Source organism: Peromyscus leucopus, chromosome 23, assembly GCF_004664715.2.
Source record: "Peromyscus leucopus breed LL Stock chromosome 23, UCI_PerLeu_2.1, whole genome shotgun sequence".
Taxonomy (NCBI): domain Eukaryota; kingdom Metazoa; phylum Chordata; class Mammalia; order Rodentia; family Cricetidae; genus Peromyscus; species Peromyscus leucopus.
The window spans coordinates 28,954,178-28,982,113 of record NC_051082.1 but is presented as its reverse complement, the minus strand read 5'-3'; the positions used below and the strand labels follow the sequence as shown (position 1 = coordinate 28,982,113).

The following is a 27,936-nucleotide window of genomic DNA, read 5'->3' as shown; positions in this document are numbered from 1 at the left end:
CCTTGCAAATGGTCTAGACGAGGCTCCCAGTGGCCTCTGTGCTGCTCAGCGGGGTGCACACACCTCAGAGCAGTCTTGGTTCATCTGTCTGTGGCACGGAACGACTGTTCTTCCGCATTGCCTATTGAGAACATTTTTGGATTCCGGAACCCCACATTCTCCCGAGTTTCTCTGCAGCTCTCTGGCTTCCTGCTTTGGCAGTTTGGAGAATGGCTGACCTCTAAATGTTGGAGTTCCTTAGAGGTTGGTCTTTGGCCATTTTTGTCTTTTCCCTGAGCCTTTTTTTTAATGACATCATCTGCTTGAATGTGCCACTCACTCTTAGGGCTCCATTCCAAGCAGGATTTCTGTGTTGAGTCCCAGACCAGCTTCTACACCACACAGTGAACATTTCTCTCTGTGCCTCAGATCTAAAACTTCTACCTTCCTCCTCAGGTGTCTCCTCTCTCAAATATATTGTGTCCCCTAGCACAGTGAGGGAAGGGAATCGATAAAAACTGAGCACCAGGGGATGTCTGTATGAAGACGCAGTAATGGAATCCATCTCTATGTACATACCTTCAGGCCATGCGGTTGACAGTCTTGAGTGCCAGCTCGATGGGAGTTAGAGGATCACCTGGGAGACAGGCTTCTAGGTGTGTCTGCTAGGGTGCTTCCCGAAAGATTTAGTGGAGGTGGGAAGGCCCACTTTAGTGTGGGCAGTATCATGGCATCACAGCGTCAACTGAAGGCCTGGACTGAATAAAAAGGAGAAAGCAAGCGAGCATCAGTGTTCATGCGCTCTGCTTCCTGGCTGTCCGTAAACAGTGTGACCAGTTCCTGGCGCCCCTGCCATGAAGCTTTCCCCGTCGTGGTAGACTGTGTCCCCTCACACTGCAAGCCCAAATAAACCCTTCCTTCCTTAAGTTGCTTCCGGCGAAGCAGCTGATGCTGGGCATCGACACTGACTTTCCTTCCCATGCTCACCGCTGTCTTCCTCCTCTGTGGACCACAGTCTCCCTGAAAGGTGAGGACTGCACTCTCAGTGCCTGCGACACAGCCTCCAGGACTCAGGACGTCGCCAGGGCTCAGGAAATATCGGCTCAGTGAGCTAAAACAGGGAAGCCCATTAGCGTAGAAATCAGCACCAGAGACGGCGTCTCTGCAGAGGCTGGTGCTAGGCTGCGAGCTCACTTAAGGGGTCTCCAGGAAGTCACTTTGCCCCTTTGGACTTTAAGACAACGGGAGTAAACAACCTATAAGGTCCTTTCCAAATTCCAATGCTGACTCTATTACCTATATACATCATAGAATTCACAAGTGCACATATGTGCGATCTGTGATAATGAATGTTGCTAAAACAAATAAACAAACAAAAACAGAAGCTGGTACACGATTTTAATCCCAGCACAAGGGAGACAGAGGCAGGAGATATCTGAGTTCAAAGCCAACCTGGTCTACAGAGCAGAGTTCCAGGACAGCCAGGGCTGTCTACACAGAGAAACCTTGTCTTTAAAAAAACAAACAAGACAAAACAAAAAACTGAATGACTAGTGTTGCTTCTTTGTTTTGCCTTATGTCCTGTGTTTTTGAGACAGGGTGTTGCTATGTAGGTCTGGAGTTACAAGTGTGGGCAACTGCTTCTGAGGACTAGGTGGTTTAAGTGGGTAGTGGTGGATGGTGTCTTCCTCAATTACTCTGAACCTTACGTTTATTTTATTTTATGTGTATGCATATTTTGCTTGTACGTATGTGTGTGCCTTGTATGTGAACCTGATGTACCAGAAGAGGGCATTTGATTCTCTGGAACTGGAGTTACAGAAGGTTTTGAGCCACCGTAGAAGTCCTGGCAACTGACCCCCGGTCCTCTGGAAGAGCAGTAAGTGCTCTTAGCTGCGGAATCACCTCTCCAGCCCCCACCTTGATTTCTGAGACAAGATATCTCACTGAACCTTGAACTCACTGATTTAGTGAGGCTGGCTGTCCAGCAACCCCTCAGGTTTGCTCCAAGTTTCAGTTTCCGTCTCCCAGATGTTGGGACTGTAGGCATGATCATTGTGCCTGGATTTTTTTTTTTTTTTTTTTGCAAGACAGGGTTTCTCTGTGTAGCTTTGGAGCCTATTCTGGAGCTCACTCTGTAGCCGGGGCTGGCCTCGAACTCACAGAGATCCGCCTGCCTCTGCCTCCTGAGTGCCGGGATTAAATGTGCGCCGCCACTGCCTGGCCTGTATTTTTTTTAACGTGTTTTTGGGGATCAAACTCGGGTCCTCATGTTTGCATGGCAAGAACTTTGCTGAATGAGCCCTCTCCCAAGTCTCCCCCCACCACACACTGTTTGAGGCAGGGTCTCATGTAGCCCAACCTGACCTCCAACTCAACATGCAGGTAAAGATGAATGTGAACTCTTGATTCTTCTGTCTTTATAAGTGTCCACGAAACCCACCACACTCTATTTTGAATAGTGTGTTTTGATCCACTCAACTATGAGGAAGTCCGAAGGCCATACGGCAACTTGAATTTTCCCCACTTTCACTATCTACGGTGATCGGTCTCCCAACAATCCTGGAGACTCGAGGATAATAGTCAATGCACTCATTGAACAGGTTTGGGAACCAAGTCTCAATCTTTTATTGTGCTCTCTCGGTGGAGGCGCTCCACGATGTAGTTTCCTTCAACCGCTGCACAGTCAAGTTACGAAAGCTGCCTGAGATCGTGATCTCAACTGATCCGTAAACAGTATCGTGAGGATTAATAAGCAAAGTATAGGCTGGAGAGGGGGTTCCGTGGATAGAACCTTTGCCTAGCATTCTGGAAGCCCAGAGTTCCACCCTGCATAAACCAGGCACGGAGGTGCATACATTCTAATCCCAGCACTGGGGAGGCAGAAGCAGGCACGGAGGTGCATACATTCTACTTGAGAGGTAGAAGCAGGGGGATTTAATCAGATCAGGGTCATCCTTGGCTATGTGTAGTGGGCTCACGATACAAAACAAAACCCTTTAGCAGTGCAAATCAATGAATATGAACTGTAATTGCTGCGGTATGAGGCCTAGTCTAGGAGCCTACAAACCCCCCCCCACACACACAGGGCTGCGCTGAAGAACTGTTTGGCTGTTACTCCCTCTAACTGCATTTTCTGGGCTCCTAGCGGTCACCCACCGCTGTCTTTTTTTGCCCCTCTGTCCTACACCGGTTTGGACTCCTCTAGCTCCGCCTCCGGGAAGGGGGCGTGGCCTCACCCAGAGGGGCGTGACCAAGCCGAGAACTGGGCCTTCGAGCCTCCAGTCTGGAGCCGCCCAATGTCGGGGGGTGGGGGGAGTGAGAGGGGGGGCGGAGGAAGACTGGAAGGAGGTCGGTCACGTGACCGGAGAGGGGGGGTTCACCCTCCCCTATGCCTATACCACCTCTGCCGTCCCTGGGGAGGTTGGTCTCTGCCCCTTTTGCAGGAAGTCAACTTACTTACTGTGGTCCGGGCTGAGCTGGAAAGCCTCGGCGCGGTGCTCTTCCCGCGCCGGAGTCCGTGCGCGCCCCTGCCGCGGCGCGGTCGCCTCCCCACTCCCCCCCGCACTCGGGCAGTTGGTCTCGCCCAGCCTGGCCCTGGGCGCGGCGGCGGCGGCCGCGTCACTGGCGGGCGGGATCCCTCCGCTCTGGGGAGAGCTGCGCTGGACGGTTGAGTTGGGGTGACTGAGGAAATCCATCCGCGCCGCCGCCGCCGCCGCCGCCGCCGCCTCCGCCGCGGAGGAAGACAGGACCGCCCGCGCTCCGGCAAGCGACCCCTTGGCAGAGTCCCGCCACCCCCAGGTACCTCCGCTGACAAAAGGAGTCCTCCTCGCCCCCAGCCCCAAATTCCCACGGGTGTGTGCGCGGCCGGGGGAAGCCCCCGTCCCTCCCGTCTCCCGGGTTTGGCTCTTGGGAAGCGGACGTAACTCCCCAGACCTCCCCTCCCTTCCTCTGGCCCGGTCGCTTCCGAACCCGGAAGGGGAACTGGGGGGGACCCTCGGCTTCAATAATGCATGCGTTCCCTGCGGTATCAGTGGCATTTTTTTTTTTTGACCCTAAACCCCCATCCCAGCCCCGCCTGCCTCTTGCTCCCTTCATAGCTGGGGGGCTAAATTCCGGGTCTCTTCTCGGTCCTGTCCCGCCCCCTTGCCCCACCACCACCCTGCTGCCTGCCCCTGGGTAGCAGCCCTCGTGCCCACTCGTTTCAAAGCCTTGCTTGTGTTGGACGTGCAGAACTCCGGAATCCTAGGAGATAGAGCCAAGGCCTCAAGGCCACCCTTGCCTTGTCTCCACCCTGCTGTCTGTCCCTTGATTTGGGCTCTGGCTGTGTTTTTTTTTTCTTTCTTTTTTTCCGAGTCCCCTACCCCACCCTGGAGATCTCAGCACCTTTTTCTTTTTACAAATCCCTACCCCACGTCTAGCTCCTAGTCGCCCAGCCTTCTTTTTGGGCAAAATGGAGGTCCTAGGAACTGGAGGGCCGGGCCCACTGCACTTCCCAGCACAGCACCAGCCTGCGCCTTCCAGCTGCCAGATCTGAGGACCCTTCCTCGACTCCTCTCACACCTGCGGAGGCGGTGGCACCCCCCCCTCCTTATTTTGTTTGGGGGCTGTGGTGGTTTTATTCCTAGAATCTAGGAGCTGCTGAGGTTGTCTTGGAGGAGAAGGGAATCTTAGGGCACGGCCCCCGACCCAGTGGCTTCTTCCTGGCCTGTTTTCCCTCTGCCCCAGGCCTGTGTCATTGCGGCTAGACCTGGGCTGCTGGAAGCTGGAAGGAAGGAGCGTCTGTCCACAGCTGGAGTGGGGTGGTGGCGGTGTCGTTGCCCGCTCCCATCTCATTGTGGAGGGGCATCCCCTGGCGCTGGCGCAGAAAGCTGAACTCAGAGGGGGAAATATCGCTGGGGAAGAGGAACGCCCAGTGGCTGGGGGAAGTGGGAGCTGGGTGGGGGACGCCTGGGTCGCCAGAGTGCAGTGTGCACGGCCAGATCGCACAGGTGTCCCGGGGAAGGCAGGACGTCGGAGGCTGGAGCGGTGCCAGCTAGGCCTCGGGGGCTCCTGGGCGTCGAGCTGGGCTCTTGGGGTGCCTAGGGGCATCGGGCCAAGCCGTCTGGGGCCGCTTGCCGGCGCCTGGGAGAGAACAGCTCCGCGCCCCGGGGCCGAGGGCCTCTCTCCGGAGCCCTAATTACTTCTGAGCGGCTCCCACGGGCTTTGTGCGGGCGCGGCGGGGCGGGCGACCTCGGCGCTGGAGGGAGCAGGCTGCTTGGGGGCTTGCCTGCCCCGCTGCTCCCAGCGGCTAATGGGGTGCAGCCGGCCCGGAATGGGGATTATCCCGGGTTGAGCCGTCCCGAACCTATTAGCGCTCAATCGGCTTTTCCCAAATCCTGTAAACAGCCACCCCGGCCGGTTCTGGGGAAGAGGCGGGAGACTAGGTCGGGCGGGGGCGATGGGGGCCGGGGGTGGGGTCACCCACCCTACAGGTCCCTGCCGCGGATGCGGTTGCCTTGGCAACGAGGCTAGGGTGGGGGCCCTTCACCAATGAGGTGCTCTCAGTCCGGGTGACGGTTGCCTAGGCAACCCCACGAACAGCCTAGCTTCTCCCCTCAGCCCCCCCCCCCATCACCACCTCTGTCTTAGCTGGGGGTGTGTGTGGAGGGTGTGCGGTGTGTGGGGGTGCATTTAAAGAGGCACCGCCCCTTTTTAAAATTAGGTGCTGGGAGGGCGGCGCCTTGTGCGGGCTGGGGCGGACGCCAGGTCTGTTTTTGAAGGGACTCCCCCCCCCATCCCCAGTTCCTGCCGCCCGAGTGTCCCGCCCGGGCTGCTGTCCGAGGGAGGGGTTTCCCCCGTTCTTCCTCTTGCACTTCCCACTCCGTTTCCGGGGGCCCGGGAGGAAGATTGGGGAAGTCGTCTGTTCCTCGGCAACGTCTCTCGGGTGCCGGAGACCCCAATCCTGCCCCGGGTACCGCGTCCTCTGCTCCCCCTGCCCAGCTGACCCCTTCCGGGCCGCCGGCTTCCACCCCGCCTTTCCCTGCTGCTTCCCGGGCGGTCTTGGGGCCTGACGTCAGCCTTGCATCCCCCCTCCCAGGCCTCGGGCCAGCGGCCAGGAGCTGCCTCCCCCAGCCCCCGTCCCGCGGCCCCCAGCCGCCCCCAACCCCGCCCCACGGGCCCGGCGCCATGAGTGAGCTGGAGCAACTGAGACAGGAGGCCGAGCAGCTCCGGAACCAGATCCGGGTGAGGGCCTGGCGGCTGTGATGGGGAGGCCGAGCCCGGCCAGGCGTGGCTTGAGTGTGCTGCTTCCCTTTGACCTGAGCAGAGTGGGTTGTCTGGGGCTGGGGTGTGTGTGTGTGTGTGTGTAGGTGCGCATGTGTGTTCTGCAGGGTGAGAGGAGAAAGGGGGTGCTAATCTCCCAGTCTCCGCTTCATCCCCCCTTGCCTCTGCCTTCTCTGCTTTCTTTACGCCTTCCTCACCGCCCTCCTTCCGGTCTCCTGCTCTGCCCATCGCTTGCAGGACGCCAGAAAAGCATGCGGGGATTCCACACTGACCCAGGTGAGGTGACCGCAGAGACACTGGGGAGCACCGGAGGGAGGGCACTGGATGGGCGTCTGTCGCTTGGATCTCCTGTACCATGGGTCTCTCCGTTGTTCCAGATCACAGCTGGGCTGGACCCAGTGGGGAGAATTCAGATGAGAACACGGAGGACCCTCCGTGGACACCTGGCAAAAATCTATGCCATGCACTGGGGGACAGACTCAAGGTGCGTGGGTGGCCCCTGCTTTAGTGGCCCTAGGCTCTGGGGTGATTTTATGTAATGGGTAGAAGGGTGGCACAGGATGTGAGGGGACGTCTGGTGGGGGGACCTTTGTCAGTAGGTTTGGGAATATTGATTCCCAGTATCCCTAGTGGACCAGAGATGCAGGTTATACTGAGGATTTGGGGGGGGTGTCTGAAGAGCGTCTCTGGATGGGAAGGGATAGGGGCCGGGGGGGCTGTCCTCACCCTGACCTCTCTGTATCCGCCTGCCCACCAGGCTGCTGGTCAGCGCCTCCCAGGATGGAAAGCTCATCATATGGGACAGCTACACCACCAACAAGGTAAAGCTGGCACTCAGCGGGCAGGTTAGGGCTGCCAGTCCCTGGCTGACTCTAACTAGGTGTTGCTCTCCTCTAGGTCCATGCTATCCCTCTGCGCTCCTCCTGGGTCATGACCTGTGCCTACGCCCCGTCTGGGAACTTTGTAGCCTGCGGGGGTTTGGACAACATCTGCTCCATCTATAGCCTCAAGACCCGAGAGGGCAATGTCAGGGTCAGCCGAGAGCTGCCTGGCCACACTGGTGAGTGCAGCCTGAAAGGCAAGAACGTGGTCTGGGAGGGGAGGGGGTGCACTGGTCTCTGAAATGTCTGACCACAACCTCCTTTCCCAAGGGTACCTTTCATGCTGCCGCTTCCTGGACGACAACCAAATCATCACCAGCTCTGGGGATACCACCTGGTGAGGCTCTGCCAGGCTGGGTTCCCTGCCTTGGGGTGATCCAGAGCCCAGCAGGTGGCACATTCCTGAGCACCTAGTCCTCCCCCCCCCCCCCCCGGTAGGGGCCAAGTGGCTCCCCCACCACTTACGGCTCCAGGCCTTCTTTCTAGACAGTCCTGTCAGGACCTCGTGGGGTGGGAGAGCCAGGGATTCTGTCCAGCTCCTTTCTGATCCTTCTTCCGATGTCTCTCCAGTGCCCTGTGGGACATTGAGACAGGCCAGCAGACGGTGGGTTTTGCTGGACACAGTGGGGATGTGATGTCCCTGTCACTGGCCCCCGATGGCCGTACCTTTGTGTCAGGCGCCTGTGACGCCTCCATCAAGCTGTGGGATGTTCGGGATTCCATGTGCCGACAGACATTCATAGGTCATGAATCTGACATCAATGCCGTGGCTGTAAGTTGGGAGAATGGTGGACAGCCCCGCACTCCGTGGCCCTGGCCCCACACCCTCATGGTCACTGGCCCAAATCTTGCAGTTCTTCCCCAATGGTTATGCCTTCACCACGGGATCAGATGACGCCACATGTCGCCTGTTTGACCTGCGGGCCGATCAGGAGCTGCTCATGTATTCCCATGACAACATCATCTGCGGCATCACCTCGGTTGCCTTCTCGCGCAGTGGACGGCTGCTGCTCGCGGGCTATGACGACTTCAACTGCAACATCTGGGATGCCATGAAGGGTGACCGTGCAGGTGAGGCTTGTGTTGGGGCCCTCAGAGGGGAGAGGCAGAAAGTGTGGGCCAGACTAGTCCCCATGTCCTTCTCTTCTCTAGGTGTCCTCGCTGGCCACGATAACCGTGTGAGCTGCCTTGGGGTCACAGATGATGGCATGGCTGTGGCCACAGGCTCCTGGGACTCCTTCCTCAAGATCTGGAACTAACCACCCCAACCCCAGATGGGCCTAGGCAGGGAGCATCCCTGCCCATGTCCACACTACAGGCCCAGGGCTTTGCAGCTGGGTACACATGCCAAGCCTCCCTCCCTGGGCTACAGGGCCTTGGGTCCTGCTCCTATACCCAGGTTTGGTTCCTCCCGGGGGGGCCCCCACTGTGGAGATAAAAGTCGGGATGGAATGGGGGAAGAGGAAGGGCAGGAAAGCCCTCAACCTTTGCTGCCCTGGGGCTGGGGCCTCACCCCTCTGGAGGGCCAGAGGCAAGAGGTGGAAACTCCAGGGGCTGGCTTTTTTAACTGGTTTTATTTTAATTTTTATTATATTTTCAGTTTTTCCATAAAGGAACCACTTCCAACTCTGTACCTAGTCTCCTTGCTTGCTGTTCCCGTCCCCCACAAAGCAGACAGGCAGTGGGTGTGAGGCTCCTCCAGGCTATAGACGAGGGTACCCACCCGAGGCCAGCAGTTCCCAGAGGTGTACAGCCCTCCCCGACTCTGCCCTTGCCCCAGCTCAGTCCCATGAAAAAGCCAGCAGACAGGTGGACTGGGGGAACACACCGAGTTTTATTGGGAGTATTTACAAGGGTGGGCAGAAGGGGAGTCACATGGGGTAGAGGTAGGGTAAACTGGGGCACACAGGACACCTACACTACCCTGAACCCCAGGAGGGCCTGGAGCAGCTAGGGCCCTGTAAGACTGGACGGGAAAGGGTGAAGATGGGGGTGGGGTGTCTGAGTCCCTGGGCTAGGGGCTCAGGGCTTGTAAACATTGACCACTCTCAGAGGGGATGGGGTGGGAGAGGGCTCCCCCTACACTTCCTCACAGGGTTAAGGCCTCTCCAGGCTCATGGGCCCCCAAGTTCAAAGTCTCTTTAGCTGGGGGAAGGGGTAGGAAGAGACAAGTGCCTCCCTTCCCCTGCATTGGCTGTGGCAGGGGCAGGTAGGTTACATTCAGTCACAACAGGAGTCTCTCCCACCCCCCCAATGCCACTATAATGGCAAGAGGGGCGGGGAGCTGGGGGGCCAGCAGCAGCAAGACGTTTCCCCCTGGCCCATCACCCCCTTATTGCTTTAGAGAGAATATTGTCTTTTCACAGACGCTAACACTGTCAAAACCAGGGAGAAGCAGGTGGAGGGCCTTCCACCCAGAGGCCAGCCTTATCCCAACACTGACCCAGTTGCCACTTTGGTGCAAAAAAAAAAAAAGAACAACAAAAAACCAAAAAAGCAAAGTCGAAACCAAAGGTCATCTCTGGAGACAGATGGGAAAGAAGAAGAAACGGGGGCCATTCCCCACTTCCCCAGGCCAGAAAAGAGAAATACATTCATGGGGGGCAGTGGCATCTCGCCCTAATACTGCGTTCTGAGCAATGAGGTCGATGGGAGAACTCACTATAACGTAAGAGCGTATTTTAGAAAGAAAGCAAGCCAACAACAACAACAGACATGAGCCCAGGCAGGGACGGGGCAGGAGTGAAGTCAGTGAGCAACAGGCAAGGCAGCCCCAGCCTGGACCTGGGCGCGGGGCCTCCAGCTCCACCCCCGACGTGAAAAACACAGCAAGGAGAGGGCTGCTGGCCCTCTCCCATTTGGTCAATGGAGGGGTCGGGTGCAGAGCTGTGGTCCGCTTCCCACGCAGCTGGCTGCAGACGGGGCTCCCACAATGGTCCGCCACCACGGTTCAGCCCCAAGCCGCCCTGCCCTGCGGTGTCTTTCCTCACACAAGCAAGGACTCGGCCATGATCAAGGGAGGCGGTGTCCTCCAGCTGCTGGAGGAAGGGCTGTCCCTTCTCGGAGCGGGGGAGACAGGCTTGGGGGCCAGAGAATACATTCATGTGGCAAAGGCAGGGAGCCGGGGTTTCAGTGTCGCACCCAGGCTGTCCCCCGAAATGGCAGCAGTGGGGGCAGCCCCTCGCAGGTCTGAGTGCAGACCCCACCTCTGACAGGCTGGCACTGACAGGTCCTTCCCAGGCTCCCTCAGCCAGTGTGGGAGGCTGCTGGGGGTTGGGAGGGCTGAGGCAGCTCGGCCAATTTGTGCAATGTTCCTCCGAGAGCAGGCTGAGGCGAAGGGCAGCTCGGGCCCTTACCAGACACCTGCCACAGTAACCACCACAGGGAGCTGTTCACATCGGGGCCAGTGGGCAGGGCTTCTGGAGAGGGCCTCGCTGTGCACAGCCAGCACCCAACTTCCAGTTACCCCAGCGACCACCTTCTGGGGGCAGCAGCAGGGTTAAGTTGCAGCCTTAGGGAAGCCAGGCAGGACAGTTCCATGGGGCCTGGTACCCACTGCCCCAAAATAACAGTGTGATTTTTTTTTTCTTCTTTCAGCCTAACTTTTTTTTTTTCATTATTTTTCATCTTTTCTTAAAAAAACAAAAAACAAAACAAAACAAAAACCAACCCAAAAACAAAACCTCTTGTGGACCTTCCAATGTCACACCCATTATCCCCAAAGGGGTGAAGGGGTCTACAGTCTAGTTTTTGAATGATACTTTTGTCTCTCCTAACATTAAAGAGAAAAAAGCCCCTCCCCCATCTGTAAAGTGCCTCGTGGTGGGTGAGTTAAGGTGCATCGTGTGGTTTGTAACAAGTGCTGGGGACCCCGCCCCACTTGCGTCCTCCTCTGCTCCTGGCTGGGAGCCTGCAGGCTGGAGACCCAAGGGTCCATGCCGCCGCCGCCGCCACCCAAGCCTAAAGCCCAGGGGGCTGGTGGGACAGGCTGGTCAGTAGTCATCCACGCTCTCGATCTCACCAGAAGGGCCGTGCAGGGAGTACCCTGAAGCCAGGGGAGAAGTGAGGGTGAGCTCCCCAGGTCCTGTGCGGGGACAGCAGAGCTCCCCAGCACCCCTCTGCTTACCCAAGATGCTGGGGTCTGAGTGGAGCATCAGCGCCCGCCTCTTGGCCTTGCTGCCCTCCCCAGGGCCCAGTTTGGTGCTGTGGTTGGCCTGAAAGGCTGTCTGTAGGGAGGTACTGCTCAGCCAGGCCTCCTACGGCAAGAGAGCGTGGAGTCAGGAGAGTCCTGGGCACCCTGCCTCCCCAGGTCCCACAAGACTCCACCTGCTGCTGCTGCTGCTGCTGCTGCTGCTGCCGCTGTTGGCTGGCTTTCTGCTTGGCCCTCCGCTCCAGGAATTGTTTGGCAAATTCTTTGGCTTCCAGCGTGTCCCCCAGGCAGGAACGGATATAATCATGGACATCATAGGGGGACTCCACCTCCTTGAGGATCGCTACAGCCATGGGCACTATGGGGAGGGGGACAGTCAAGCATGCTGGACAGGTCTGGAGTCCCAGTGCCAACATGGCTCAAGGACTGCCTTCTTACCATCCAGGCTGCCTGTGGTGCTCAGGGTGTGGAGCATCTGTTCACACCACTGGGTGAAGCCGTCCTGGGGCCGAGGGATGCCCTGGAGCAGCTTCAGCAACTTCTCTTCCTCTTCTGTCTTTTTGCGAACAGGTCGACCTGACAGGTGGCTGTACGAGTCACTGAGGTGGGTGGGGAGTTGGAGGCCACAGGTGAGCCCAGGAGCTTAGCACCCATCCTTCCCTGACAGACCCCAGCGAACCAGGTCATCTCACCCACCTGAGAGATGGGCTGCTCCGACTGTTCTTTAGGCCCAAGCTTCGGGCCAGGCTCCCGCCACTCTTGAGGGTGTCTTCCCAGAGTCCCAGGCTGCCACTGCTGCTGCCCCCACTCTTGTCTGGCCCGCCCCACAGTGGCCCAGCCTCAGACACCCACTGGTTCAGAGGGGCAGTGCCCAAGCCCCCAAGCTGCTGCAAATGGCAGGAGGTCAGGGGGCTCTGCAAGGGAGCCCCGACCCCTAGGCAGGGAGGCTCATTGGGGGCTAAGGGAGGGACTAGGGAGAGGGGACATCCTTCCAATACGGAAGGAACCAGGGCTCCTGCTGGGGTGGAGTCTGCGCTTCAGGACAAAACCGCCCCCCCATCTCCCTGAGTGCTGGACGCTGCATTGGGGGCTGGTCCCCTGGGGATGCTGCTGCTTACCGCTCGGTGGTTGGGGGCCTGGGCCCGCAGCGGCTCCCGGGGTGCAGGCTGCTTGTGCAGCTGCCGCTCACTCTCCATCTGCAGCTCCAGCAGAGTCTTCATGGACAGACCCTGCTTGGCTAGGCCGGCCCAGAGTGGGGGCGGGGAGCTGGGGGCAGGGGGCACAGGGACATTGGTGGCTTGCTGCTGCTGTAGCAGCTTCAGCAGCAGTTCCTGCTGCCGCACCTACAGGAGGACATGATGGGTGTTGGTGGCCGCTGGCGCCAGGCCCGGCCCGGCCCAGGAGACGGGTGGGACTTGAACCTGCTTCCGCCGGAAGAGCTCCTCCTCCTCCTGCCGCCGCTTCTGCTCCTCCTGCTGCTGCTGACGGCGCTTCTCCTCACGGCGTTTGCGCTCCTCTTCCTCACGCTTCGCCCTGAGCTCCACTTCTCTGCGCTCTTGAAACTGCGGTGACAAGGACTTAGTTAGCTGGGAGGTGGCGCCAGCTCCATCCAGCCTGCGACAGGCCGGCCTGCTACTTACTTTATGTTGCAGCTGGAGTTGTTCTAGAATTGGACCCTGAGTCGAAGAGTTAATTGGTATGTCCCAAAGACTGGCCTCACCACCTGCAGGAGGAAGGGCAGCTGCGGAGGCCCAGGCCCAGCGGAACCACCCCGATAGGAAGCCGAGCCACCGAGTGTGACGAGCAGAGACTGGGGTAGAGGGACCAGGGTGCAGCCTGGGGCCGGCGGGCCACTCACCTGACTGTGATGAAGCTGAGGTATGTAAGTCCCAGAGGGGGCCTGAATCTGGCACCGACAAGGACCGGCTCATCGTCGGGAGCAGGTTCTGGTCCCCACCCCTAAGAAGCAAACCACTGGCCCTCAGGGCACTACATTCTCTCCTCCATCTCTGTCTCACACCAGCACACATATTCACACACATTCTTTCACACACACATGCACGCACACAGAATGAGACACACACACATGCACGCACAGATACACATGCACAGAGGCACACACACAGACATAGGCATAGACTCACACATGCGGACACACACATACACAGAGACACACACACATGCACACTTGCACACACGTGGGGGTTTTGAAAGCCTGGAGTCGCTGCAGCTCCCACCCCACAAACAGACACACACGTGCACACACACCTGGGGGTTTTGAGAGCCTGGAGCTGCTACAGCCCTTCCCACACACGCACGCAGACACACACACGTGCACACACATGCACATGTGCACACACATGCACACGCACACACATACCTGGGGGTTTTGAGAGCCTGGAGCTGCTGCAGGAAGGTTGTGAGCTGCTGCTGCTGCGGCGGCGTCAGGTCCCCCATAGCTGCCTTTTCCCGGAGCGTGCACTGCGGGAGCTGGCGGCTACAGACACACCAGGCTCAGACAGCAGACCACCCAGGACCCCTGCCTGCCACACCAGCCCCGAAGCTCCCCATACCTGCCAACCAGCTGCAGAAAGTGCTGGTGCTGCAGCTGCTGGTAGAGGGCCGCGGCAGCCAGCTCCTGCTGCTTCTTCAGCCGCTCCTGATCCATGTTCCCCTGCGGGAGGTCAGAGCAGGCCTGTGTGAGCGTGCCCAGCGGGAGCCGGCCGGCCGAGCAAGCCGGGCAGTGGGGAAGCCCGCGGTCCCGCTGCTGCCCCCACTGGCCTTCCCTGCCACCTGCAGAGCGGACAGTGCTCACCAGCAGCGGGGGTGGCGAGGGCCCGGGGGCAAAGGGCACGCGGCCCCACATCTTGATCACCTCTCCCAGAGGCTGGAAACCCTCATCACAGCCCCTCTTCACTAGGAGTGACATGGAGAAATAGCCGGCCTGGAACCACTCAGCCATCTCCTGGGTTGTGAAAGGGCCTGGAAGAAGGGCGTGAGGGGGTGAGGGGTGGCCACGGCGGGTCAGAGAGCACTCGAGTCTGCCCAGGCAAATCAGCTCCCGGCAGTCTGCCACCCACAGCTACCTTGGATCTCCCCCTGTGGGTCCTTGTAGAACCACTTTCGGGCAGCGCCATGGCTGAGGGGAAGGGCAGTGGCGGCTGTGGAGTGGCGAAGGCCCTGGGTCTGCATGGCGGCCGTAAACTGCTCCTCCTCCAGGGAGCTGTCCTGCAGGGAGGCCACCAGCTTCTCTGCCTCCTGGGGTCCAGAGGGAGAGGCAAGTCTGAGCGGACCGATACCACAGATACCACAAGGAGGCTGGGCTCAGGAGGGCAGGCCAAGGACCAGGTCGGACAGATGGGGCAGGGTCCTCTGCAACCCTGGAGTGGAGGCCCCTTGAGCACGCACAGGCACCCCCTCCAAACCTGCTGCAGGTGCTTCAAGCCTTCTTCATCTTCTAGATCTCCAGGGGGGCCAGGAGGTGAGCCGACGCCAGGGCTCAGTGACAGTCCCCTCATCTCGTCTCCTGGGAGGAGAGTTGGGAAGTAGGGAGGGGCAGAGGGGCCGCGGTGGCTCTTCCCCGTTAGCAGAGCAGGCTCCTGCCTCAGCCCGCAGCCCGCAGCAGCCCCGCAGCCCGCAGCCCGCAGCCCCGCAGCCGCGCCCTTCTGCACTAGCTCTCGCCGCCGCCGGTCTACCTTCAGCGGGGGGCGGAAGCTCTTTCTCCACAGCTTCATCACCATCCTCCTGCGTCGTCCAGAGAGGGCCCAAGGCAGGCAGGGAAGATGGGGAGCTAGACTTCTCTGGAGGAGGCAATGGGGTCGCCTCCTTCCCCCCTGGAAGAAACAGGTACTGCTTGAACTCAAACCCGAAGGGGCCGAGGCTAAGGAGTCGCTTAGCGCGAAGTGTTTGCCTACAACCATGAGGACGTGTGTGCAAGTCCCAAGAACCTGTACAAAAGCCACACGTGGGAGTGTCTCCTAGTCCCAGTTTTCCTGAGATGGGGGAGGCAGCGATAGGAGAGTCTCCACACGTTGGTGGGCCCAACTGGCCAAATGGGAAAAGAACAGAGAGCCTACCTCAATCAAGGTGAAAGGCAGGGCCCTGTACCCACGGCTGTCCACCCTCTGACCTCCACCCACATGGTGGCACGGGCATTTATACACATCCAGACCCAATCACAAGAAAACAGCAGGGAGGGCCATGGAGGGAGGTGCACAACCAGCCCCAGACCTTGGGTCGCGTCGATCCTTTGTAACTTCCCCAACCCAGCAGGAAGCATGCCGCCTAACTGAGCTGTCGGCCCGTGCACACTGGCTCCCAGCCCCGCGCTGGGAGTGATCAGTTAGGACCCACAAGTGGTGAGGGCTGTGGGCGCCTGCGGGCTCCCCAGCTTCCAAAGGTCACTCTGCTCACACCCTCACCACTGGCTTGGCCCATGCACGCACAGGTGCACGTAGGCTGCAGATTAGAGGACAACTTGGCAAGGTTTTAAGGGCTCACCTGCCTCAGGCCCCTCTTCATCTACCCCTTCTGAAGGCCCCTCCTCCTCTTCCTCCAGGCCCTGGAAATCAAGCTCTTGCTCCTCGGGAATAGGTTCCTTGGGGCCCTTCTGTGTGAGAAAGAACAGAGTGGACCCAGTGGGAGAGCGGCTGGAGGACGGCGGCCACCGACCCCAGCTGGTTCCTGAGAGGGTACCTTAAGAGGCAGGAAGGCCCCAGAGGCATCGAAAGTGCCCATCTCCTCGTCTTCATCATCCAGGCACCACTCAGGGAGCCCGTCCTTGTCATCTTCAAACCCATCAAGCCCCCGGCATCGCCGGAGGTGGGAGCCGCCTCCCCCAACCCGCCCGTCTTCTTCACCACACCCTCCTCGCTCCCCTCGCAAGTCAAAATCAAACTTGCGCCTCCGCTCCCCATGCTCCCGCCAGCCAGCAGAGCGGGGACCACCATCTGGAAGAGAAAGTTGGAGAAGGAAAACAAAACCAAACACAAAAATCAGTGGCCAGCCCAACGAAGGTCTGCCCTCCTCAGCTCACCAGGCCTCCCCACCCAGCATGTCTTCCCTGGGACGTTCTCACTCCTCACATGCATGGCCATCGGCTTCCCCAGCACCAGCCCCTCCCTGGAGCCAGTCATCAGGAGGCAGGTCCTGCAGCCCGCCTCGTCCCATCTTACCGGGGCTGGTAGAACGCCAGCGATCACCATCCCGCCGGGGTCCTGCCCCGAGTCTCCAGCTGCCGTCCTCCTCCTGCTCCTCCCGCAGTGAGCGCCAGTTCTCACTGTCTGAGCGTGCGTGCTCCTTCCTCGGGCCAGCCCCTCCCTCCTCAAACCCAGATCGCGCTGGCGGGGAGACACAATGAGCACCCAAGAGCCTCAGGACAACTTCCTCCGGTCTCCCCCATCCTCCACCCGGGAACCCCACCGCAGTTGCCTCCCTACCCGACTGGCCTCCACACTCAACACTCTCCTACCTCCATCCCTCCTCGCAGACTTCTCAAACCGCCTCTCACCTCTGTGGAAGAAAGATGCGGTCGAAGTCTACACACCACCTCCTCTGCTCTAAGGCGGGCAGAGGGAACGGGGACCCCCAGAACAACCAGAATGAAAAGGACAGGCAGGAACCAGAGGGTTCTGGCCAGGGCCTGCCTGTCCTGGTCCCTCTGCCGTCACCCCCCAGCAGCCCGGCCCCGGGCCCCTCCTCTCTCTGCCTGCACCCCTCATCTCCCACTCCACCTGTCATCCCAGCTCTGGCTTCGCTGGATCTCCCGGGGATTGCGTCCGAAGGCCCCATCGCCTTCCTCAATGCTTCTTTGGTAAAAGCAGCTGTCCCCACGGCCACGGCCTGAGGGAAGAGGGCTCACATCTGGGTCTGCGACCTTCCAGTGCCCTCTACACCCTCAGCACCACCCATTCCGACTCTGCCCATCTCCTCCCCTAAAACCACGGGGAGTCGTCCTGTACCTCGGCTCCGTGTGCTGCCCCTGCCACGGGAGGTGGTAGCCAAAGGGGGCCCAGCCCCCTTCCCCATCAGCCTCAGCACAGCCACACTGTTCACTGACAGGGAGAAGTTTCTCTGAGGAGGGAGCCAGGGACGGGAGTGAGGACACATTGCTCAGTCCACCCCCAGCCTCTCAGGCCCAGCTCCCCCTTCCTCCACCCGAGGCCCATCTGCCTCAGCCTGGCTGGGCCCAGCCCCACCTGCTCCTCCTCGGTCAGAGGTTCCAGGGCCAGGGGTTGCAAAGGCTCCTCCTGTAACACTGCGGCGAACTCCTTGTCCTGCAGCTCCTCGGGGACCTGTGACGGGCAGGTCGTTACACACGCCATCACACACCCAGGGCCGCTCGCCGACGAGGCAAACGGGGGCAGGGATGATGCTCCGCGCCAACCTCACCTTGTTCTCCTTGACGTAGAGGGCCAGCATCTCCTCTCGCCCATAGCGGTAATCCGCCAGCTTGTACTTGGGCATGGCAGGGGACGGAGGCGGAGAGGTCACACTGCCGCCACTCGAAAGGGCCCTCAGCCTACACCGGGACAGAAGGGAGAAGGGAGAGGAGTCCGCAGGCCTTCCCCACCGCCCCAGCTTCCTCCCAGGAGCCAGAGCTTGAGCAACCCACCACTCAGGCCCAAAGTTGAGGGTCTCCGCTGCCATCGTGGAGTTGAGACGCTTCTCAAAGGTCAAGGACGAGCAGAGAAGGGAGGACCAGGCGCGCACCGTCCAAATACCTGCAGGGCCACAGACAGCGCCATCAGTAACCATCTGCAGGGTAGTCATGGGGCCAGAACCTCACTGGGCCCGTCACAGGCCTCCTCTAGATGGTCAGTCATTTTGGCACTGAAGAACTCACCTACACCAGACCCGAGACCACACACACCATGAGTTAACCAAAGCCGAGTCAGGGTAGGGAGGGTCCTAGGGAGTGAGAGAACAAGGAAGCTCGAGCCCTTTCTGCCTCAGAGGGGCGCCCTCTGGTGGCCCAACACTCACCTGACAGTCCTGCCCTGGAAAGCAGAGGCAGCAAGGACGGGCTCTCTTCTGGCAGGGCTGAGCTGGACCAGAGTCCCCAAGCAACCAGCTGTGCCAGGGAGAAACTTTCACATCTGGGGAAGATCCTTAGGGAGAAGAAAAGGAAGGGGGTGGTTACACCAGTGAGTCAGGTGGGCTCCCAACCTCTGGCCCACATCTGCGGGGTACAGTGAACTCAGGACAGATGTACAGGCGTGGTCAGTGGTTCTCTCATGGGGTGGCTGTGGTCGCCAGCACAGCACGGACCAGTGAGGAGGGAAGGAAGGCAAGGATGGCCTTTCAGGACCGCAAACCAGGTAAGCCAGCCACCAGGACCAGGCATGGAGGGGCCACGCTTGCGAGCCCAGCACTCTGGAGGCTGAGGCAGGAGGATTGCAGGTTTAAGGTCAGCCCGGGACACACTGAAGGACTGTGTTGCTGAACCAGCAAATGGGCTGGGGATTTATTTCAGCTGTAGAGTGCTCATTTACCATAGAGCAGCCCTGGGTTCTGACCCCAGCACCACACAGACAAGGTGTGGTAGCACATGCCTGTGATCCCAAAAACTTGGGAGATGGAGTCAGGAGGTTCAGAAATTTACGGTCATTCCTTGAGATATACAAGTTCAGGGTCAGCCTGGGCTACACGAGGCCCTGTCTCAAAAAAATAAAACACAAAGGCACTGACTGGACCACTTATGTCCATTTTGGAGAGCATCACAGTAAATCTTGCAACAAGATGACTTCTTTAAAGAAAAAAAACTTGGGGCACCTGTCTGGAAATCAGACTCAAGGGGCTGGGTTCAGTCAGAAACCAAACCAAAAAGGAGCAGACGGGCACTGCCAGGGCCAAGTAGGCATGCTTAGAGCAGGGGGTGTGGCCACAGCAGCCCAGGCTCATCTACGGAATGGGAATCAAGCCCTCAACTCCTTCCCTTACAGCAAGAACTGTCCCTCAGAACCAAGTTCAAGGTGGGAATGGTTCTCAGATGGTTGCTGGCAGAAGGTCCTCACCATACGGGAGAGGCAAGTTCAGTCTCTGAGGCTGAGGAGGCAGCGGGAGCAACAGCTGGGGAGGTTCCTCCAGGAGCCTGGGGAGGAGGCCGGGGAGGAGGCTCTCAGGAGGGGTTCATCCAGGAAGGGCCGAGTAGAGGAGGAGGCTGACAGTGTCCAGAGGGTGTGTGCGGCTTTCTATCACTGGCTGGACAGGAGGCTGGACCAGTGTGCCTCTGCAGGCCCCATCCGCTGCTGGATGCCAGGAGTCTAGAGGACGGAGGAAGAGTCTCCCCTGTAGCTAAACCGAGACAGCATGACAGACAATGGGGTGACACAGAATCCCAGCACCCTGGGATCCAGGGTGACTTCATGTGGCTGCCTGGAGACAAGAGCCTGGGCTGGCGCAGAGGCCTTGTGCTGCAGAGTACTCTGGAGGCCTCCATAACCACAACTTTCTAAACCACCACCCTGAAGGGATCTGGGACTAGGCAGACCCTGAAGACGCTAAGTGTAACAAGTCAGGCACATAGCTCAGCTCTGGGCTTGGGGATGTTGCTAAACTGGCAGAGTGCTTGCCTGGCACACATAGAGCCCTGGGTTTGATCTCGGCATCGCATAAACCAGATGTGGTGGTACACACCTGTAATCCTAGCACTCAGGTGCTGGGTGTAGAAGGATCACAAGTTCAAGCTCCCCCATTCCCCGCCGCAAGGAAAAACAAAACAATGGAGATGTCATTGGTCAAGCACTTGCCTAGCATGCACAGGCCCTGTCTGTCGGTGACCTGTCTTCAACCACCAGAACTGGCAAAAAAGGGACTTGGGGCTGGAGAGAGGGCTCGGTGGTTGAGAGTGCTGTGGCTCACCTAAAGGACCTGAGTTCAGTTCCCAGCGGTGGGGGTGGGGGTGGGCGGGGGATAAAACTTCTGCATAGGATGTTTCCTACAGAGGAGCCAGGTGGGTTAGGGGCAGGTCAAACACAAAGACCTGGAGTTGGGACAGAACCACCAGCAAATGCTGAATGGGTCCAGGGTTTCAGCTGGGCACCAGGAGGGGTGTGGAGGTATTAGTGGTGACAGATGACGGAGGCACATTGTAAATGTATCAACATCAACCCCGTAGAACTGCACACCTAAAGAATCATTAAAATGTTTAAAGAATCTTTTTGTCTCAACCTTCTGAGTGCTGGAATTAGATGCATTCACTACCATGCCTGGCTTATACCCATCATTTTATTTTTATTTCTGAATTATGTGGGGGGGGGGGTGGGGGGGAAATGATGGTATGTGCCCTTGAATGCAGGTGTCCAGGGTCTAGAAGGTGTCGGATCCTCGGGAGCTAGAGTTACAGGTGGCTGTGAGGACACCTGACATGGGTGTTGGGAATCACACTCTACAAGGGTTGTATGTGCACTTAACTGCTGGGCCATCTCTCAGCCCCTACACCAACAATCATTTTAAGAAAGGGAGGCTGGTGGCATAGGACATGCTTAGCCCTCGGCATTTCTTTTTAAAAAAGCGTTTTAGGGCTGAAGAGGTGGCTCAGTGGTTAAGAGATGTTCTTCCAGATGATCGGAGTTCAGTTCCCAGCACCCACATGGCAGCTCACAACTGTCTGTAACTCAAGTTCCAGTGGATCTAACTCTCTCACACAGGCATACATACCAATGCACATACAATAAAAATAAATCATTAAAAAAATAAAAAAACAAATAAAAAAGCATTTCGTAGGGCAGGGTAGATGGCTTGATCAGAAAAGTGCTTGCTGTACAGGACACAGGACCTGAGTTCAAGCCCCAACACTCACATAAAAGCCAAGCCCTCCTGCCTATAACCCTAGCAGTACCCTAGGGAGGTAGACTCGCTGGCCATCCACTCCAGCCACATTGGTAACTGCAGGGTTAAGCAGATGACCGGAGAGACAGCTCAAGGGGTAAAGTGCTTGCTGCACATGCTGAGGACCTGAGTTCTAATCCCAGGACCCAGGTAAAGACAGATGTGTGGTGTTCCTACAGGGAGATGGGAGGCGGAGACAGGAGGACCCCTGGGAGACCATGGACCAGTCAGCCTGATGAAGGATGCCTCCAGCAAGAGACCCTGTCTCCAACAAGGTGGAGGGGCCAACACCCTGACCTCCATGTGTGTACACACTCACACATGCATACACACAAAGATTGAAAAAGCAGTAAGATAGACAGCAAGAGAGAAAGATTCTCAGTATCAACCCGGGGTCTTCACATATTCATTTGCACGTGCTCATACACAAAAGCTTTGGGGGACAAGTCACGGTGTGGCCAAAGACTTTCCCCATCCCAAACAAACCACCTCCAAAGTGACGCTCCTGAGCCTTCTCAGTCACTCCTGGTGGGGCAGGCATTGGTCTTGGCAGTGTGGAGGGACTGTCCAGTAGGGGAGGCCAGGGGTATCCTACCCTCACCTCCTGCTCCTCCCACCCTTCATGGAGCTGCCCTGGTTGGAAAGAAGAAGGAGAGCTGGGCTGGCAATGCGGCTCAGCCTGGTAAAGGTGCTTGCTGCCAAGCCTGACAACCTGAGTTTGATCCCTTAGAACCTACGCTGCGGAAAAGGAGAAGCACCTCTTCCAGGTTATCCTCAGACCTCCACATGCACGCTATGGTGTGTGCGCACATACACACACACACACATACACACACACACACACACACACACACACACACACACGCACGCACGCACGCACGCACACACACACAGTGGAGGGTGGGGTGGGAAGGAGGTGGACACAATGACACCCTTAATTTAAAAAGAGAAAAGAAAAACCAAAAAAGAATAAGCAGCGGCAATGTGGAGGGAGCAGGGCCCCTGCGAGGCGGGGAGGCCCAGGGGAAAGAGAGCAAGCTTTGGGGCCTGCAAACCAGCCAGAGTAAAGTGCCAGGGACTGGGCAGCCCTGGGGGCTTCTTGCTCACACTGAAGGGACCAGGAAGCAGCAGGCAGCGCAATGTGTGCTCTCTGAGGGAGAGCCTAGTCCCTGAGGAATATGGACAATGACTGCAGACACTTCAGACTGTCACAGCTGGGCAGAAGAGTGCGACTGACTTAGAGGAGACCAGGGATGCTGTGGGCCACCTTACAATCGACCCAACCTTACCGGACAACCCAACACAAAGTACACGCAGGCCGGGGATGCAGCTCGGCTGGCAGAATGCTTGCTTGTCTAGCATGCACAAGGCCTGGGGTTCAGTCCCCAGCAGCGCATCCACCAGGCAGATGGAGTGCAGGCCTGTCATCCAGCACGGATCCGGGCAGAGGCACTTGGCCTGAGATGCCACTAATGCAAGACTGAAACTCCCCTCTGCCCAGAGCCCAGGAGGAGACCCTGGAGCATTTCAAGAAACCTCTGCTGCAGGGAAGGGTTTCCCTCATCACACTGTCCCATGAGAAAGTCAAAAGTCCTGCCAGGAGGCAAGTCCTGGGGAAAAGAACAGATTGAAAAAAGCAACAGCATCCAGCTGGCAGAATGGTTCAGCTGATAAAAGGAGCTTGTGGCCAAGCCTGGTGACCTGAGTCTGATCCTCAGGACCCACATTGGTGGAAGGCGAGAACCATCTCCTCCAAGCTGTCCCCTGACCCCACACACCAGGAGACACACAGTCACACAATTTAAAAATCAGAGAAAAAAAAAACAAGTTTGCCCACCCCAGCTCCTCCAGGAAGTAACCGAGTCCCTTTCTAATAAAGAAAACAGGACATCAGGGTTGGGGAGCACATCTTTTCCCACCTCAACTTATACTGGCTGCCTAGGTCAAGGGTCTTTTCCTCCCAGGCCACCTCTGCTTCGCAAGCCCCGCCCTCAGCCTACTTCAGCTCCCCGAGTCTGTGGTCTCTTGATATCAAAGAGTGACCCCGGCTGGCGGGCTGGGGCTGGCAGCTAGCGGCTTCCCTGGAGCACCTGGGCTGCTCATCCTGTGTGCAGAACTCCAAATCAAGCTGAACAGTCAGAGATGATGCTTCCTCACTCGATCACCCCTAAACTTTGTCCCAGTGTAACTAGGTACTATCCTGTACCAGTGTTAACAGAGTCAAACCCCCAATGTCCCAAAGTGAAACAATCACCCAGCCACCCAGCCTGCTGAAGACCACTTTCCCAGGATGGATGGATGGGTGGATGGATGGAGGCACTGTGTGCATGTATTCTTCCTCCATGTGTAGTGGGAGGAGGAAGGGCTACAGGCCCTATCAGCCCCAGGGCAGCAGTTACCCCCGCTCTACTCTGAGCCACAGTGACGAATAACCCCAGCTTTTGGCAATTGTGAACCGACTTCACAGTTTTCAAAGCATTTTCACGCTTTACCTCATTTGATCCCTCCTGCCAGCTCGCCTAGCCAGGGGACTCAGTACATAGAAAATGAAGTTACAGCTTCCCTGACAGGGCACCCCGACACCCTCACCATCACCCGAGACCGACAGGGAAGTGATAGGTGGCGGGGGCCATCTGAATGTTCAGGCCTCCTATGGGAGTGAGTCTGAAGCCGTTTCGAATTCCTTCTTAGACTTTGGGCTGATGATGCTTGGTGAGACAAGGTCTCATGCCGTACCCGAGGCTGGCATCACACTTAAAGCAGCCCTCCTGCTTCCTGAATGTCCCCATGATTGGCACAGCCTTCCAAGTCAAGAGTTTTCTCAAGACTTTCATGTTTTGCATGTGTGTACGGTGTCCGTGCATGTATTCAAATTCACGTGTGGATGCACACACGTGTGCGTGAATGCAGAGGCCTGAGGCTGACGCCTAGTGTCTTCAGTCGCTCTCCACTCTATTGAGGCAGGGTCTCTCGCTGAGGCAGAATTTGCTGTTTTGGTTCATCTAGCCAGCCCTCTTCCAAGAGGGATTGTCTTCCTGGGATGGCTGGGATGACAGGCGAGCCTCCATGGCCACCTAGCATTTATGTGGCGCTGGAGACCCAACCTCTGGCCCTCACGCTTGCTCAAGCGCTTGAACCACGAGCATCCTTTGCTCAGACTTCTGCGTCACCCTGTCTCACCTAAAGCTGGGCTGTTTTTCTTTTCCTCTCTTTTTATTACTATTGTACGATGAGGGGGAGGGGCACGCGGGCAGAGGACAACTCCGTGGAGTCTGTTCTCTACTCCCACCCTCAAGTGGGTTCTCGGCAAACCAAGCGTCTTGACCAGCTGAGCCATCTCACCACTGGGCTATGTTTCTTATGCCGAATGCCAACAACAGACTACCAGGCTCGGGTTAACCTGGGGTCTCTTACTCACTATCCCTACAAGTCACTAATTTGCAATTACTAGCTCACAAAGTCAGTCAACAAAAGTGAACACACTGTAAAATTTTACTAGGATGCCCACGTGGGACACTCAAGGCCCCCGAGCCCACCTAAGTCACCAGAGAGAAAGAATAAGCCAACTTGCACAAACCCTCCCTCAGAGTCGAGATACTGACGTACCAACCACCACCTATGAAATCCAAGTTGAGCTGGGATGGAGGGTGGCTGGGCTGCAAGGGGAATAGCTGGATGGGTAGTTGCCAGAACAAACCAGACACTGGTCCCGGATGGGTTGGGGGCTTGATAAAGAGTGGCGTGCCAGCGTGGAGGGGCAATGGCTGTTGGGAAGGGGCTTTTCCGGAGGGACAGCACTCTGAGCTGTGAGAAGGGAGAAGGACCGGGGTGGGTGGAGGAAAGATCTGGCCATCAAGTATTTCTTGAGCATCTCCCTGGCCCAGCACTGCAAGCTGCTTGGGAGCTGTAGTAACTATTGGGTCTAAGAGGGGACACAGAAGGGTCTTTCAACTTGAAAAAACAAAATTTAAGAGAAAGAATTCCAGGCAAACCGTGAGGGGCAGTGACCTGCAGCTGTCCCATCTAGCGGGGACATATGGACCCGCAAGAGCCTGGTCTAGTGTCAGGGAAGCTCAGCAGCCCCAGCTCAGACAGACAGGTGTCTCACGCGCCCGGACAACCGAGGAGGGAAGCGGGACCTCGATGACCAAGCAGTTAGGTGACCGCTTAAAACGCAAGAAACCGGGGTGACGATCCGAGGGACGAGACGCTCGGGCAGAATAGATCTTCCATGCTGCCCAAAGTGCCAGAACGCTTGGACCAGCGGCCAGCCCCGCCAGGCCCCGGTTCGGCTACCAGAACCGTGCTTGGCACGGAGGGGGGGGGGTGAGAGGGGCCACCGCCAAAAGGGGACGCGCGCACACACAGCACACCAGCGCAGAGGCCCGGGCCCGGGCGGGACACGTCGGGGAGCCCGGAGGGGGGGACCCCAGAGACGCGACCGTTACTTAAGGACCGAGCACGGGGAGGTGCGGGAAAGCGCGGGCCGGGGAGGACGGCGTGCCCTTCAGGGAGGGGCGCCAGGTGCGCGGGGCGCGCGCGGGGACGGCCACTCGTCCCCTCTCGCTGCCCGTCCTCCCGCCCGGGGCACCGAGGGGCCTCCTCCCTCCCTCCTCCTCCTCCTCCCCCATCACCCCACCACCGGAGCCCAGGAGCCCCGAGCCCAGGCCGCGGGGGCCGCTCCGGAGAGAGAGGGAGGGTCGGGTGGGAGGGAGGGAGGAGGGAGGAGGAGGGCTGGCAGCGCCGGGCAAGCGACCTGGACCAGGACGAGGAGGAGGAGGAGGAGGAGGAGGAGGGGAGGAGGAGGGGGCCGCGCGCCGCGGCTCCGGCTCCGGCTCCGGCGGCGGCGGCGGCTCCTGCCCGCAAAGGCTCCCGGGCGGCCGCCGCTGGCGTCGGGGGCGGGCCTGCTCCGGGGCTCGCCAGAGCTTACCGGGGGCACGAGGTTCCCGGTCCTCCCCGGGGCGTTGGTGACCCGGGCGCGGCGGCGGCGGCGGCGGCGGTGACGGGCGGGTGGCGCGCGGCGGGCCGGGACGGCGGCGGCGGCGGCGGCAGGGGGGGACCGGAGGGGGGGGCGCTGGCGCTCCCGCGGCGGCCGCTCCTCTCTGTTTGTGTTTGTAGCAAGATGGCTGCCCGCCTCGTACCACGTGACACGGACGCGGGGCCGCCCCTCCAACGCCACCGCGGCCGCCGCCGCCGCCGCGGCTCCCGCGGGCCGCCCGGCTCTCGGACTCCCGGTCCGCCGGGGTCTCCCACCCCCCCCCGACCCCGACCCACCCTCCCGCCGTGCACCCCGCCACCTAATGCAAGGGGCTCCCCCCACCCCACCCCGTGCACGTTGACCCGGGAGCGTGTGTGTCCCCCCCCCCCCGCCCCGCACTCGTCACGTGACGGGGTGCCTGTGCAACCTGAGGCTTGGTGAAGTGGGGGTGGTAGGGGGGTGTCCCCACTTCCCCCGCCCTCTCCTGGCCATGCCCCGCCTCCTCCAGGGTGCCCGCCTGGGTTAGAGGGGAGACAGTCAAATCCAGAATGGTCCTCCCACCCACCTACCCCCGGGACTCCGGGACTCCGCCGCGGGGGTTCGGGGTAACGCGAATGCGCCGTGATTTAGAAGCGGTCTGATCTGCCCCCAGGCTGTCTTTCGGGTGGAAGGATTTTCTGTTTAGGCTGGGAAGTGGAAGCAGGAGGATGAGTTAGTGGTGCAAAGCCAGCCTGGGCTACAGAGTAGATGCACATGCCGAGAGAGGTACATCCTGCACTCCAGCACTTAGGAGCAGTTTCCAGACCGGCCTGGGCAAGAGACCTCGTCTCCAAGAATAAACCAAAGAAAGTTGAAGGTGGTACAGGTTATAATCCCCGCACTTGGGAGGTAGAGACAGAAGGGTCAGGAGTTCAAGGCTAGCCTTGGCTACGAATTATTGCGTCTGAGAGTGTTTTTTAAAAATCTCAAAGATTCAGAAATGACTTTTTCTTGAGACTGATGAACTCAGGGTGTCGAAGTTTGGGGTGTGTCTCCAGGGTTTTCTTTGGAAGAGTATTTCCTCCCTTCCTCGCTCCCTTCCGTCTTTTTTCCCTTCTTGTCTTCTATTGTGTTTCTGTTTGTTTTGAGACACAGTCTCACTGTGCAGCCTTGGCTGGACTGGTGCTTGCTATGTAGATCAGGCTGGCCTTGAACTCAGAGGACCACCTGCCTCTGCCTCCCAGTGACTTGGTTTTTGAAACTGAGTCTCACACACTGTAGCCCACAGGGTGGCCCTTCCACCAGCCTGGAAATCACGGTAGTCTCCTTGCCTCTGCCTCCCAGCTGCTCGGCTTTACAGGCATGCACCTCCATGCCCAACACCGTCTTGAACATTGTTTCTGGAAAGCGCCATTAGCTGATGTGCCAAGGAGGGCTCTCCAGGTGTGGCAGTTGGGAGTACGTTCCTGCAGTCCCAGTAGTTAGGAAGTAGGTGGAGACAGGAGGATCAGAAGTTCAAGGCCTGCCTAGGCAACCTGAGCCCTTGTCTATAAAAATAAACAGAAAGAACCCCAAATACACAAAAGGTTCATGATTTTGCCCCAAGCCAAAAGTGGTAAAGATGGAATCAACATAGGTATCCTTTTTCTTCTTTTTAAAAAGAAATCTTTAAAATGTAATTCTGTGAATGTGTTTGTCTGTGTAAGGTGTGTGCACATAAGTGCAGGTGCCTAAGGAAGCCAAAAGAGGGCACCCAACCCCCTGGAGCTGGAGTTACAGCGGCTGTGAGATGTCTCACAAGGGTACTGGGAACTGAACTTGGGTCCTCTGCAAGCCATCCTCCAGTTTAGTGGTTTTTACCCTGGGGCTTGCGA

The 27,936-nt window shown here is 58.4% G+C and overlaps 3 protein-coding genes across 7 annotated transcripts; 1 reads left to right on the top strand and 2 right to left on the bottom strand.

Moving 5' to 3' along the window:
* Positions 1–558: 558 nt before the first annotated feature.
* Positions 559–6,063, bottom strand: LOC114686782 (protein SOGA3-like). Of its 2 annotated transcripts, XM_037198327.1 has the most exons (3): positions 3,439–6,063; positions 967–1,090; positions 559–737 (listed from the first exon to the last, which is right to left on the bottom strand). In XM_037198327.1, exons 1-3 carry the CDS (start codon positions 4,017–4,019, stop codon positions 705–707), a joined length of 738 nt encoding a protein of 245 aa, XP_037054222.1. In that variant the 5' UTR covers positions 4,020–6,063; the 3' UTR covers positions 559–704. The 2 variants fall into 2 exon arrangements, with proteins under 2 accessions (XP_037054222.1, XP_037054223.1); XM_037198328.1 differs by lacking the exon at positions 967–1,090.
* Positions 6,064–6,117: 54 nt separating this feature from the next.
* Positions 6,118–8,755, top strand: Gnb2 (G protein subunit beta 2). The gene is made up of 9 exons (XM_028861428.2): positions 6,118–6,204; positions 6,481–6,519; positions 6,621–6,727; positions 7,001–7,064; positions 7,141–7,303; positions 7,395–7,461; positions 7,695–7,896; positions 7,979–8,195; positions 8,277–8,755. The coding sequence occupies exons 1-9, from the start codon at positions 6,148–6,150 to the stop codon at positions 8,381–8,383; spliced, it is 1,023 nt and encodes a 340-aa protein (XP_028717261.1). The 5' UTR covers positions 6,118–6,147; the 3' UTR covers positions 8,384–8,755.
* Positions 8,756–8,936: 181 nt separating this feature from the next.
* On the bottom strand, positions 8,937–26,142 carry Gigyf1 (GRB10 interacting GYF protein 1). 4 transcript variants are annotated; one of them, XM_028861425.2, is made up of 28 exons: positions 26,036–26,142; positions 19,290–19,538; positions 18,259–18,383; positions 18,119–18,183; positions 17,888–17,996; positions 17,665–17,794; positions 17,472–17,567; positions 17,235–17,346; positions 17,007–17,115; positions 16,745–16,785; positions 16,449–16,613; positions 15,970–16,223; positions 15,775–15,883; positions 14,970–15,107; positions 14,700–14,800; positions 14,361–14,532; positions 14,090–14,256; positions 13,848–13,948; positions 13,655–13,771; positions 13,133–13,233; positions 12,915–12,997; positions 12,696–12,836; positions 12,393–12,617; positions 11,971–12,161; positions 11,713–11,873; positions 11,451–11,632; positions 11,251–11,380; positions 8,937–11,169 (listed from the first exon to the last, which is right to left on the bottom strand). In XM_028861425.2, exons 5-28 carry the CDS (start codon positions 17,920–17,922, stop codon positions 11,117–11,119), a joined length of 3,114 nt encoding a protein of 1,037 aa, XP_028717258.1. In that variant the 5' UTR covers positions 17,923–17,996; positions 18,119–18,183; positions 18,259–18,383; positions 19,290–19,538; positions 26,036–26,142; the 3' UTR covers positions 8,937–11,116. The 4 variants fall into 4 exon arrangements, with proteins under 4 accessions (XP_028717258.1, XP_028717259.1, XP_028717260.1 ...); XM_028861426.2 differs by having other exon boundaries at positions 11,971–12,158; XM_028861427.2 differs by having other exon boundaries at positions 15,775–15,880.
* Positions 26,143–27,936: the final 1,794 nt, after the last annotated feature.